This window comes from Pongo pygmaeus, chromosome 10, assembly GCF_028885625.2.
Source record: "Pongo pygmaeus isolate AG05252 chromosome 10, NHGRI_mPonPyg2-v2.0_pri, whole genome shotgun sequence".
In the NCBI taxonomy this organism is placed as follows: domain Eukaryota; kingdom Metazoa; phylum Chordata; class Mammalia; order Primates; family Hominidae; genus Pongo; species Pongo pygmaeus.
The window spans coordinates 107,757,672-107,772,094 of NC_072383.2; the positions used below are offsets into that span (position 1 = coordinate 107,757,672).

Sequence of the window (14,423 nt, forward strand, 5' to 3'; positions counted from 1 at the left end):
CCTATATAACAAATTTGCACATGTAATTATGTCCGTGTCCTTGTGTAGTTTAGGGGAATCATTTACTATCATGTAATAAATCCCAGCTTCTCCTTACCGGTGGGTCTGAAAACAGTCTTGCCCAAATGTGAAGCAGCTCAGTGCAGATCAATACCTGATATTCACCTGAGGTACAGCCGGGAGTCCCATGCCCATTGACGTTTTCTTTGTCTGTGGACTCTGAGTACATGTGGGCATCTGTCCTGTCTGACAGTCACCCAGGACTCTCATTATCAGTCTTAATTCCTCTGGAGGTTGATGATCCAGCCCACTGGACAAACTACAGCTCATAGGCCAAATCCAGCCTATGGCTTGCCTTTATAAATAAAGTTTTATTAAAACATGGTCGTGCTCATTCATTTATGTATTGCCTATGGCTGCTTTCACCCTACAATGGCAAAGTTGAGTCATTGTGACAGAGACCTGCAGGCTCGCAAAACTGAAAGTATTTCCCATCTGGCTCTTTATAGAAAGAGTTTGCTAACCTATGGTCCAGCTCTTTGAGCTCCTAGCTTACCTCTTTGATCTAGCTTTCTGCCTTCCCTCCAAAGTGAATTTTGTATATGCCACTGTAGCCTAGGTTGTAATTCACAACAGGTTTACAATCCACATACATTGAAAGTTGACTGACGCAATAGCAGGCTAACAGATTATTTTTCTTCCCTAACGTGAGGTTAAGCTCCTTGAGAGCTGGGACCAGAGGATTTTCTCTGTTATCTGCTCCTACCTGGCCCCACCACCGTGCACTCGGTCAGCATTCAGCCTCGAGGGTCTTGTGACTGACCAGATTCTGCTTCCCTTCTTGTCCCTGACTCCTCAGGCCCTCCCAGCGAGGCCATGTGGGCCTTAGGAGATAAGATCGCCTCCACCATTGTCGCCCAGACGCTACAGGTCCCAACCCTGCCCTGGAGTGGAAGCGGTAAGGGACCCCGAGCTTCCCTCTGGGGGAGCTTCTCAGCCCAGTCTTGATAATGTGAACAGTCAGGGTGACAGAAGTACGCTTGTAACAATTCTTTCCATTACAAATGTTACTTACTTTTATTTTTTAGTCATTAGCAAAATATTTTAAAATTTTAAATTAGTAAACAAGTGGTACAATTTATTGTAGGCAATTTAGAAAATACAAGAGGTACAAAAAAGAAATGGAAATCATTCATAATCCTATGACCCAGTGTTGAACATTTATTACATTGTAGGTATCTACCTTTCTAACCTTTTTCTGGGCATATTCTTTGAAAAAAAAAAAAAAGACAGATCTTGGCCAGTGGCTCATGTCTGTAACCCCGCCCCCCCCCCCCCCACCACCACCCAGTGCTTTCAGAGGCTGAGGGAGGAGGATCACTGGAAGCCAGGAGTTCAAGACCAGCCTGGGCAACATAGCAAGACCCCCATCTCTGGAAAAAGTAAAAAAAAAATTAACTGGTTATGGTGGTGCATGCCTGTAGTCCCAACTACTCAGGAGGCTGAGGCAGGAGGATGGCTTGAGCCTAGGAGGTCGAGGTTACAGTGAACTGTGGTGGCACCACTGCACTCCAGCCTAGGTGATGAGACCCTGTCTTTAAAAGGAAACAACAACCCATCTTACATTTCCTAGTTTGTGACTTTTTTTTTCCTCACTAATGAATATCTTTCTATGTAAAAAATACACTTTACACCATTTAAGATGCCTGCATAGGATTATATCTTATGGATGTATCATAATTTACTTAACAGTCCTCATAGTTAAACAATTTAGGTTGTTTCCAATTTATTTTTTCTAATTTAAAAATTATTCAAAGGAATGGAGCTTTGATAATCTTACAGCTAAATTTATGTGTGCATTTTAATAATTTTCTTAGGATAAATTCCTAACAGTGGAGTTTCTAGGACAAATTAAAAAATAAATAGGACGGTCTCAAAAGTTTCCTATTAAATTTGTTTTTTTTTCCCCCCAAAAGTTGAATTTTAAATTTGGGATGGAAAATTTGCTTTCATTTGTTAAATCTTTGCATGGTTTTGGGAAATAATTATTCACATATAAATGACTCCATAAGGTAGAATTGGGATTTTTTTTTTTGGATTTAGATTAATATGGTTGTTGTTGGTCGACTCAGTCTGAGTTTCTTTCCTTTTTTGTTGTTTTGTTTTCGAGACAGGGTCTCACTCTGTCACCCAGGCTAGACTGTAGTGGCGTGATCGTAGCTCACAGCAGTCTTGACTCCTGGGCTCAAGTGATCCTCCTGTATCAGCCTCCCGAGTAGCTGGGACTACAGGCCCATGCCATCGTGCCTGGCTAATTATAAAATCTTTTTTGTAAAGACAAGGTCTCACTATGTTGCCATGGTTGGTCTTAAAGTCCTGGGTTCAAGCGATTCCCACCACCTCAGCCTCCCAAAGTGCTGGGATTACAAGCATGAGCCACCACGCCTGGCAGTTAGTTTCTTAAGCTTGATTTCTCATTCAGGCTTGGGTTAGTTCTTGAGGAAATGAAAAGCCATTGTGAGAAGCTGAAGGGAGTGTCTGTATTCCGCTGGTCCAGAAGCCCAAATCTAGCACTATGTCAGCAGGGAGAGGCCCTGTGGTTTCTGGGTTGTGTGTGTTTCTCCTGGATTTGGGAGGAATCAGCTTTCTTTGTGACTCTCCAGGCCTGACAGTGGAGTGGACAGAAGATGATCTGCAGCAGGGAAAAAGAATCAGTGTCCCAGAAGATGTTTATGACAAGGGTTGTGTGAAAGACGTAGATGAGGGCTTGGAGGTAAATGGAGAGCCTGTGGGGGCCAGGGGGGCCAGAACCAAACTGCCTCTGTCCCGGTAGCGGTTGGCAACTGGCTAACCTCTAAAGAGGTCTGTTTGTCCTTTGCACCCAGGCAGCAGAAAGAATTGGTTTTCCATTGATGATCAAAGCTTCTGAAGGTGGCGGAGGGAAGGGAATCCGGAAGGCTGAGAGTGCGGAGGACTTCCCGATCCTTTTCAGACAAGTGAGCAGTTCTTGCTGTGTCTTTTCGCATCTGTCTTTGGGAATTGTTTGTGGGCTGCCAGATTATTTCTCTTAGCATTATTCTGTGACAGTCGAGAAGACATTTGTAGGAGCTGGATGTATTGTTGTATCGTATTTTGCAACAAATGCGTACATTTTTACTCAGAAAAGCCCATGGTTTTGTGTTGATCTTGACAGAATCTTTTAGGTAGTTTAAGTCTATAAATCAGTGTATCTAGAAATGATTTCAGAGATACAGGATCAAAATAGCTGTTTATGACTATGTTGGCCTATAGAGGAATGGGATGTTTTATAAATTTTAGTACTCTTGGTATTTCTAATGTTCCTAGATGATCTATTTTATTTTATTTTTGAGACAGAGTCTCACTCTGTCACCCAGGCTGGAGTGCAGTGGCACAATCTCAGCTCACTGCAACCTCCAGGTTCAAACGATTCTAGTGCCTCAGCCTCCTGAGTAGCTGGGATTACAGGCGTGTACCACCACACCCAGCTCATTTTTGTCTTTTTAGTAGAGACAGAGTTTCACCATGTTGGCTGGGCTGGTCTCAAACTCTTGGCCTGGAGTGATCCACCCGCCCTGGCCTCCCAAAGTGCTGGGATTACAGGTGTGATCCACTGCACCCTGCCTGATCAATTTTAACTGTAGGAACAAATTGCGTATTTACTTACTGGTAGCTAGTTTTCCTCTTTTAAAACCTTATGTCTGTTATTAGCAATGTTTAGAAAACATTTATACTGACAATCTTCCCATTCTTAAAGCTATTTTAATATTTCTAGTTTTTCTTCTAGACCTTCTTCATATGTATATTTTAAAGAGCTGTATTCAGTCTACACGAAATTTTGTTCTGCATTTAAAACATTCCAAATTGTAGATCATGCATATTATTATGTTATTCCTGCCTTGGCAATTATTTTGATGATTACTCAATATTTTATGTGTGGCTATAGCTTTATTTATGAAACCTTTCCTTTTTTGTTGAATGTTTAGCTTATTTCTACTTTGTTATTATGAATAATAATACCATAGTATAATATGATATTTAGTACTATAAATAACACTTAGTTCTTTTTTCTTCTTAATTATTTTCTTGGATAAAGACTTGGGGAGAAAGACTTAGTTAAATAGCACACACTTTACATGCACTTTGAAACACATATCAGTACATTGCTTTCTAGGAGTTTTACTAATTATACCACTCTTGGTATAATATGTGAATGTTGTATAAAGCAGCAGTTTCACTACCATTGTATCGCTGTTGGGGTGTACAGGTGTTTTGGGGATTTGGGTGGGGGGAAGAATTGATATTAAAAGGGAAGTTGCAGCAGCAGTACAGAAAGTTCACATCTATCCTTCACCTGGTTTCACTCGTTAACATCTTTCATATAACTTTGCAACTAAGAGATTAACATGAGCACTTTTCTGTTTGGTAAACTCCAGACTAGATTGAATTTCATCTGTTTTTGCACCAATGTCCCTTTCCTGTTGCAGGATTCAGTCCTGGATTCCATATTGCATTAGGGCTCATACAGATTTTAAAGCCTTTTTGCTTTTTAAAAATAGACTTTATTTATTAGAGCAGTTTTAGGGTCACAGCAAAATGGAGCAGAAAGAATAGAGAGTTCCCACATACCCCAGGCCCTCATGTGCACACAGATGCCCAAGCTTTTTTGTTTTACTTATATGAGTGCACTGTGAATATGTTCTTAATGTAGAGAGTCAATCAAGTCAGCCATGTGTTAAGAATGAAAAAGGAAAAACCCTTTTCCCCATCACCTTCCAACTCTCCTTTCTCAGATGTAACCGCTATTAGCAGCTGGTGGGCGGGCTCTTTTCAGCACTGTCACTGTATATACTTCTACGTAGACATTCACACAGTTGTTTTATTATTTTTTGTGTGAGTTCATCCCATACATTATTGCAATTTTTTTTAAACTTAATTTGTCTTAGAAATCATTGTGCGTGAATACTTTTCACATTGTCTTTAAGAATCTCTAGAAGACATGCCTATAAAACGATGCCTTTCAGCTCTTAACAGGATGAAGTAAGTTTGTCCTTAGATTCCACCTGGGAGAGCTAGCTGAGAAAGTGCAGTAAGTGGAAGAAGAAGACAACCACAGATTAGTGTGTTTTGGTCCCATTTTCATTCAAAGATACTTTCTCTGTATGTGTTGCTATATGCATAGAAGAAAGCCAGTTTGGACACCAAACTATTAACAGTGCAATATCTTTAGGGGATGTGATTGTGGGAGATTTTATCATTTCACAAAGTTTGACTTAAAAAAGAGAATATGTTGCAGGTAGTGACTATCTGGGGCTGGTGGTGCAGCTGGTAAAGGAATTTACCAAGACAGTTGTAGGTAAAGAAAGGCAGATTTATTGGAGGAAGTATGAAAATATGTTGCAAGATTGCAACAGGCAGCACAGCAGAGAAGGAGCTGTCTGGAAAGAGGCAAGGGCTGGTGGGAGGTTTTATAGGGTGGTGCTGGAGGAGGGGCTGTGAGGTCGTTACGTCCTGGGGTTGTTTGTGATTAGCCATCTCTGGAGCAGTTGTTCATTGTTCTTCCCCACCTGGGGCCCTCCCCCACCTGGGGCCCCTTTCTCCTTGTTACTGTGGAGTCAGGACTCCACAGAATATTATGTCTTTGAGACAACAAAAGTAAAAGATCAGCAGAGTTCTGGATGAGTACCCTAAACACATCACTGCGTTTGTTTTATGTTCTCTCCTGAGAACTTCCAGAAGCTTCCAGAGCTGGTTTCCCCATGAAGATCAGGCTGCTCTGCTTCCCCCGACAGGTACAGAGTGAGATCCCAGGCTCGCCCATCTTTCTCATGAAGCTGGCCCAGCACGCCCGTCACCTGGAAGTTCAGATCCTCGCTGACCAGTATGGGAATGCTGTGTCTCTGTTTGGTCGCGACTGCTCCATCCAGCGGCGGCATCAGAAGATCGTTGAGGAAGCACCGGCCACCATCGCCCCGCTGGCCATATTCGAGTTCATGGAGCAGGTACACTTCTCAGAGCCCAGGGGGCAGCTTCAGAGAGAGCCGTGTCAGCTCAGAGTCGGGAAGAACTTTCTACGGTCAGTGTGGCCGAATGGTGGCATGGGTGCCTAACAAGAGGGACGAGGGCCCATTCCAGAGGTGATTTCAGCATCACACAGGTTTATTGGATTAGCCGGTCTGTGAACTCCCCAAATATTTCTTTTCTTTTTTTTGAGACAGAGTCTCACTGTGTTGCCCACGCTGGAGTGCAGTGGTGCGATGATAGTTCACAGCAGCCTATAACTCCTGGGCTCAAGTGATCCTCCTACCTCAGTCTCCTGAGTAGCTGGGACTACAGGAGCATGTCACCATGTCCACCTAATTTTTAAAAAAATTTTTTTGTAGAGACAGAGTCTTGCTATGTTGCCCAGGCTGGCCTTGAACTCCTGACCTCAAGTGATCCTCCCGCCTTGGCCTCCTTAAGTGCTAGGGTGATAGGCATGAGCCACCACACCTGGCCAGTCCCAAAATATTTCACGAGTAGCAGGTGCTCAGTCTGCATTTGGTGAAGGAACTGATAGTCACCATTTACAGTTCCCTGAAAAGACCTCTGGAACCCCCTTGGCCTCTTTCTGTTTCTTCACAGTGTGCCGTCCGCCTGGCCAAGACCGTGGGCTATGTGAGTGCAGGGACAGTGGAATACCTCTATAGCCAGGACGGCAGCTTCCACTTCTTGGAGCTGAATCCTCGCTTGCAGGTGGAACATCCCTGCACAGAAATGATTGCTGACGTCAATCTGCCGGCCGCCCAGCTACAGGTGAGAAAACGGGCTCGGGGCCCTGGGACTTCTCTGCCCTGGGTCAGGGGTCCATGTGCTGCTCCCATTAGTCCATCCCACCCATCTCTTGGCTGACTGTCCCAGGGGAATGACTGGCCAAAGAGCACTTTGAGAAATCTGTAAAAGCTACAGTTCTCCTTGGGAAAATATCTTTTATACAATTTCAGGACATTCATAGACCTAGAGAAATGTTTCTTAACCTTGTTATCATTATCACTCCCTGAAAGGATCCTTTGGACACATTTTATATCCTAATCCCTGTCTTGTGAAATTTTAATATCACAAATATACCACATACCTGTTTGGCTATTGTAGATATATCTGTGCTTTATTCATGAAAAGAGTGAGATTTTCTTCACTCCCAAGAACAAATATTTGTCTCTTCAGAGGCAATATCATCCCTGTTAAGAATATGTGATCCAGAGTTATAACCTCTTGTGTTAAAGGGAACTCTAAATTTTTTTTTATTTTTAATTTTTATGGGTATATAGTAAGTCTATGTATTTATAGGGTGCAAGAGATTTTTGTTTTTGTTTTTGTTTTTTTGAGACGGAGTCTTGCTCTGTTGCCCAGGCTAGAGTGCAGTGGCGCGATCTCGGCTCACTGCAGCCTCCGCCTCCCAGGCATACAATGTGTAATAATCACATCAGGGTAAATAGGTATCCATCCCCCTCCAGCATTTATCCTTTCTTTGTGTTATGGTGTTATGAATATTCCAATTATACTCTTTTAGTTAATTTTAAAATGTACAATAAATTATGGTTGACTGTAGTCGCCCTGTACAAATACCAGGCCGTATTCGTTCTCTTAATCATTACATTTTTGCGCCCATTAACCATCCTCGCTTTCATGCCCCTACCTCTTCCTTTCCAGCTTCTGGTAGCCATCATTCTACTCTCTGTGTCTGTGAGTTCCATTGTTTTAATTTTTAGCTCCCACAAATGAGTGAGAACATGCAAAGTTTGTTTTTCTGTGCCTGGCTCATTTCATTTAACATAGTGTTCTCCAGTTCCATCCACGTTGTTGCAAATCATGGTCTCATTCTTTTTTATGTCTGAATAATACTCCATCGTGTGTATGTACCACATTTTCTTTTTCCTTTTTCTTTTTTTTTTTTTGAGATGGAGTCTTGCTCTGTTGCCCAGGCTGGAGTGTAGTGGTGCGATCTCGGCTCACTGCAACCTCCACCTCTTGGGTTTAAGCAATTATCCTGCCTCAGCCTCCCTAGTAGTTGGGATTACAGGTGCACACTACCATGCCCAGCTAATTTTTGCATTTTTAGTAGAGATGGGGTTTCACCATATTGGCCAGGCTGGTCTCAAATTCCTGACCTCAGATGATCTGCCCACCTCGACTTCCCAAAGTGCTAGGATTACAGGCATGAGCCACTGCACCTGGCCTGTACCACATTTTCTTTATCCAATCATCTGTTGATGGACATTTAGGTTGATTCCAAATCTTGGCTATTGTGAATAGTGCTACAATAAATATGGGAGTACAGATACTCTTCAATATACTGATTTCCCTTCTTTTGAGTATATATTTAGCAGTAGGATTGCTAGATTGGTAGTTCTACTTTTAGTTTTTTAAGGAACCTCCATATTGTCCTTCATAGTGGTTGTACTAATTTTCAGTCCTACCAACAGTATATGAGGGGTCCCTTTTCTCCACGTCCTTGCTAGCATTTCTTTTTCCTTTTTTTTTTTTGAGAGTGAGTCTTGCTCTGTCACCCAGGCTGGAGTACAGTGGTTCGATCTTGGCTCACTGCAACCTCTGCCTCACGGTTCGAACAATTCTCCTGCCTCAGCCTCCTGAGTAGCTGGAACTACAGGCGTGTGCCACGACGCCTGGCTAATTTTTTGTATATTTAGTAGAGACGGGTTTCACTGTGTTAGCCAGGATAGTCTTGATCTCCTGACCTCGTGATCTACCCACCTCGGCCTTCCAAAGTGCTGGGATTACAGACTTGAGCCACCGTGCCCAGCTGCTAGTATTTCTTATTGCCTGTCTTTTGGATAAAAGCCATTTTAACTGGAGTAAGACGATGTCTCATTGTGGTTTTGATTTGCATTTCTCTGATGATCAGTGATGTTGGGTGCCTTTTCCTATGCCTGTTTGCCATTCGTATGTCTTCTTTTGGGAAATGTCTATTCAGATCTTTTGTCTATTTTTAATTGGATTCATGAGACTTTTTTCCTACTGAGTTGTTTTAGCTTATTTTTTGTTTTTGAGCCGGGGCCTTGCTCTGTTGCCCAGGCAGGAATGCAGTGGCATGATCATGGCTCACTGCAGTCTTGACCTCCTGGGCTCAAGCGATTCTCCCACATCAACCTCCTGAGTAGCTGATACTACAGGTGTGCAACACCATGCCCAGCTAACTTTTTAAAATTTTTTGTAGAGATAAGGTCTCGCTATGTTGTCTAGGCTGGTCTCAAACTCTTGGGTTCAAGCAACCCTCCCACCTCAGCCTCCCAAAGTGCTGGTGTTACAGGCATGAGTCACCATGCTCATCCTTGAGCTTCTTACGTATTCCGGTTATTAATCCCTTGTCAGGTGGCTAGTTTACAAATGTTTTCTCCCATGCTGTGGATTGTCTCTTCCCTTTGTTGGTTGTTTCCTTTGCTGTGCAGAAGTTTCTTAACTTGATGTGATTCCATTTGTCCTTTTTTTGCTTTAGTTGTCTGTGCCTTTGGAGTTATTACTCAATAAATTTTTTCCCAGACTGATGTTCCTGAGAGATCTGCCAATGTTTTCTTCTAGTAGTTTCATAATTTCAGGTCTTAGATTTAAGTCTTTAGTCCATTTTAATTTGAAGAATTTGATTCTTCATTTATGATTCTGCATATGGATATCCAGTTTTCCCAGCACCATTTATTGAAGAGACTTTTTCCCCATTGCATGTTCTTCGCAAGTTTGTCAAAAATGAGTTCACTGTGGATGTATGGATTTGTTTCTGGATTCTCTATTCTGTCCCATTGATCTATGTGTTTGTTTTTATGTCAGTACCACCCTGTTTTGGTTACTGTAGCTCTGTAATATAACTCATAGTCAGGTAATTTGATTCCTCCAGTGTTTGTTCTTTTTATTCAGGATGGTATTGGCTATTCTGGGTCTTTTGTGTTTCCATATAAACTTTAGGATTTTTTTTTCTATTTCTGTGAAGAATGTCATTGGTATTTTGATAGGGATTGCATTGAATCTATAGATTGCTTTGGGTAATATAGCCATTTTAACAATACTGATTCTTCCAAACCATGAACATGGAATATCTTTCCATTTTTGCGTGTCCTCTTCAATTTCTCACATCAGTGTTTTATGCTTTTTATTATAGAGACCTTTCACTTCTTTGGTTAAGTTTATTCCAGGGATTTTATTTTATTTGTAGCTATCGTAAATGGAATTACTTTCTTGATTTTTTTTTCCAGACCATTTGCTCTTGACATATAGAAATGCTACTGATTTTTATATGTTGATTTTGTATCCTGTAGATTTACTGAATTTGTTTGTCAATTCGAATCGTTTTTTGGTGGATTCTTTAGGTTTATTCAATTTTAAGATCATATCATCTGTAAACAAGGATAATTGGACTTCTTCCTTTCCAATTTGGATGTCCTTTATTTCTTCTCTGAATTGTTTTTATTGTTTTCTTCCTTCCTTCCTTCTTTCTTCCCATAATGGGGTCTCATTATGTTGCCCAGGCTGGTCTCCCTCCCTTCCTCTTTTTCTTCCTTCAGCAGAATTTTAAAAAAAGTTTGCTCTATGTTTTTTTTAGTTTGAAAGATTTCAAAAAAGTTGCAAGAATGATACAATTAATACCCACACGCCCTGCATGTAGATCCATCAGTTGCCACATTTGCTTTGTCTCTCTTCTGTCTGTTTGTATAATTTTACGGGGCTCAATCTTTTTTTTTTTTGAGATGGAGTCTCGCCCTTTCACCCAGGCTGGAGTGCAGTGGTGCAATCTTGGCTCACTGCAACCTCCACCTCCCAGGTTCAAGCGATTCTCCTGCCTCAGCCTCCCGAGTAGCTGGGATTATAGGTGCCCGCCACCACACCCAGCTAATTTTTATATTTTTAGTAGAGACGGGGCTTCACCATGTTGGCCAGGATGGTCATGAACTCCTGACCTCAACTGATCAGCCCACCTCGGCCTCCCAAAATGCTGGGATTACAGGTGTGCACCACTGTGCCCGGCCATGGGCTCAATCTTTTGAGCAATGGTTTGAGTGAACCTTCGTAACATATGGCCTCTGAATACTTCATTCTAAAGCCTCCTAGAACAAGAGCATTCCGCTCCAATGCCCTAGTGCAATTATGGCACTTGAGAAATAGAGCATTGATACCACATTTATATCTAATATATACTATTCACATTAAATATTTTCCCTGTTGTTCCAATAATGTCTTTTTATGGCTGTTTTTTGTCTCTTAAATCCAGGATCCAACCCAGGGTGACACATTCCATTTTATTTTCATGTGTCTTTAATCTCTTTAATCTGAAAGAATTCCATAGTCTTTTTTCATCCTTGACATTGGCATTAAATTTTTTTTTTTTTTTTTTTTTTAGTGATGGAGTCTCACTCTGTCACTCAGGCTGGAATGCAGTGGTGCAATCATGACTCACTATAGATTCAACCTCCCAGGCTCAAGTGATCCTCCCACCTCAGCCTCCTGAGTAGCTGGGACCACAGGTGTAGGTCACCATGCCTGGCTAATGTTTTTTTTAATTTTTTCTGTAGAGATGGGTCTCATTATGTTGCCCAGGCTGGTCTCCAACTCCTAGGCTCAAGCGATCTGCCTGCTTCAGCCTCCCAAAGTGCTGGGATTACAGGCATGGACTCTGGCATTTTTTAGGAGCTCAAGCAGAATGTCCCTCACTGGACCTCTCTGATTGTTTCTTCCTGGTTCAATTCCTGCTACACATTTTGGCAGAATACTACACAGGTGTTGTGTCCTGGTTCAATTCCTGCTACACATTTTGGCAGAATACTACACAGGTGTTGTGTCCTGGTTCAATTCCTGCTACATGTTTTGGCAGAATACTACACAGGTGTTGTGTCCTTAATAGATCCCATCATGAAGCATGGTAAATCTGATCATTTGGTTAAGCTGGTTCCATAATTGTCTACTTTTTACCCATTCTTCATGTCCAGTTTCCCCTTCAGGTGCCCTTCACAAAAACTTCCTTTAACTCTGCAGCCAACATGGTTACTTCTCACCTTCTCTAGCTCTAAAAGTCTAGTGCTTTTACTTGATGCATGTATTTTCTTGTTGTGTGATGTTGTTTCATAAATATTTTTCCTTTTCCCAACTGTACTATTTGCTCCACTGTGAAAAGTTCATGCCTTATGGCTTGTTCTTTCTTTGGCTCTCTGGCCACAGTAGAGCACCATGTTGTCTATGTCTATATATCCTAAATCATTGACTGAACCTCTGTTGCATCTACCACTGTGCCTGGTGTTTTGGGGCCGCGTTCTGGTAGGACTGACAGTCTGTGGGTTGGATCTCTTGATTTTAGATCGCCATGGGCGTGCCACTGCACCGGCTGAAGGATATCCGGCTTCTGTACGGAGAGTCACCATGGGGAGTGACTCCCATTTCTTTTGAAACCCCCTCAATCCCTCCCCTCGCCCGAGGCCACGTCATTGCCACCAGAATCACCAGCGAAAACCCAGATGAGGCAAGTTATGGGGGCCCCTGTGTTTCCACCATCTCAGATCTCCCAGCATGTGGGGGACCCTGGATGTTAGCCTGGGAAGACACCCACAAGCTATCCAGGCATCTCAGTTTACAAATGGGGAAACTGAGGCATGGAAAGGGACATGCCATGGTTTATTGGATTATTGGATTTATTGGATTTTTATTTTTATTTATTTTTATTTTTTTGAGACAGAGTCTCACCCTGTCACCCAGGCTGGAGTGTAGTGGCGTGATCTTGGCTCACTACAACCTCTGCCTCCCAGGTTCAAGTGATTCCCCTGCCTCAGTCTCCCAAGTAGCTGGGATTACAGGCACCCGCCACCACACCTGGCTAATTTTTGTATTTTTAGTAGAGGCGGGGTTTCACCATATTGGCCAGGCTGGTCTGGAACTCCTGACCTCGAGTGATCCACCTGCCTCAGCCTCCCAAAGCATTGGGATTACAGGCATGAGCCACCACACCCGGCTGGATTTACTGGATTTTTGGATTATTGCCAGGCTCTGGGCCAAACCTTCCTGTGTCTCAGTGCTCACTTACAGGACACTACTGCTGCTGGACATTGTCACCCCACATTACAGGCAAAGAGCCTGGGGTAACTTGCTTCCTGTCTCCCACCTGGGACCTGCTGAGACCCGTTAGTGGACTCCAAAAGCCATGCCTATCTTTGGGACAAGCAGCCAGGTTTAGAACCCTAGTCCTTGGATTTCTGGCCCCGTGTGCTTTTTGCCACAGTATAAAGTCTGGCTCATTGTAGAGAGTCCCTTTGTGACTTGGTCTTACTTGGGTCTTAAAAAACAAACCAACTGGCATCCCTTACGGTTTACATGCATATCGACCGTGGATTGTCACAGGAGTCATCAATCTACTACAACTTAATTGCTTAATTATTACACTCAGGAAACTGGGGGTAAGAGAGGGTACACCTCCACCCCTTTTAATTAAGTAATTTTAAGCTAGGGTAGCTGTATTCGTTTGGGATTCTTGGCTGCGAACCAAACACCGACTCTGGGGGACACACCAAAAGGGAATTTTCTGGAGGGATGATGGCTCGTTCCCAGGTTCCTGGGAGGATGGAGGACCAGGTATGGTAACAGCCCAGGCACTTGGGTCACTCCATCTCTCACCTCTGCATACCTCTCCCCAAATCCTTCATCCCTTAGTTCAGGAGCCCTAATCCCAGTGAGAGGTGCCATGTCCACCCACTCTTACCAAAATTGTACTCAGAGGGAGACGGGCCGTCCCCCCAGAGGGGATCAGGTGTGTGTTGGCAGCAGCCTGGCCGATGAGGTAAGGAAAAGGGGGATGGAGGGAGGGAGGGAGGAAGGAATTGGAAAGGAAGGAGGGAAGAGGGGAGTGAGGAAGGACGAAGGGAGAGAGGGAAGGAAGGAGGGAAGGAGGAAGGAAGGAGAGAAGAAAGGAAGGAAATACAGACGAAATGGCCTCTTTCCTAGCAGCAAGGGCCCTGCCCAGGACGCCCTGGATTTCTTCACCTGCAGAGGTATTCGTTATCCAGAATTGGAAATCTAACCTGTCTTCACGTTTATTTAAACTTTTTATTTTTGAAATGTCAAGCATATAAAGTCAGAATGTCCCTTCACTCAGCTTCAACAATCATCAACGTTCACCCATTTAACACCTGCACTGCCATCTCTGTCCCAACTCGCTTATTTTATTTATTTATTTATTTGAGACAGGGTCTTGCTCTGTCACCCAGGCAGGAGTGCAGTGGCGTAGTCATGCCTCACTGCAGCCTAATCTCCTGGGCTCAAGAGATCCTCCTGCCTCAGCCCCACAAGTAGCTGGGACTACAGGTGTGTGCCACCACACCTGGCTAATTTTTTTTTTTTGTAGAGATGGGGTCTCCTGATGTTACTCTGGCTGGTTTTGA

The 14,423-nt window shown here is 43.1% G+C and overlaps 1 protein-coding gene across 4 annotated transcripts in view; it reads left to right on the forward strand.

Annotated features, from left to right (window-relative positions):
• The window catches only part of ACACB (acetyl-CoA carboxylase beta), a 155,637-nt gene that overhangs the window by 61,254 nt on the left and 79,960 nt on the right, over nucleotides 1–14,423 (forward strand). For all 4 annotated transcript variants that reach the window (XM_054445373.1, XM_054445372.2, XM_054445374.2 and 1 more), the window contains 6 exons: nucleotides 860–958; nucleotides 2,664–2,773; nucleotides 2,886–2,996; nucleotides 5,811–6,020; nucleotides 6,643–6,813; nucleotides 12,353–12,514. In XM_054445373.1, coding sequence (XP_054301348.1) covers nucleotides 860–958; nucleotides 2,664–2,773; nucleotides 2,886–2,996; nucleotides 5,811–6,020; nucleotides 6,643–6,813; nucleotides 12,353–12,514 — 863 coding nt within the window. The remainder of the gene's footprint in view (nucleotides 1–859; nucleotides 959–2,663; nucleotides 2,774–2,885; nucleotides 2,997–5,810; nucleotides 6,021–6,642; nucleotides 6,814–12,352; nucleotides 12,515–14,423) is intronic.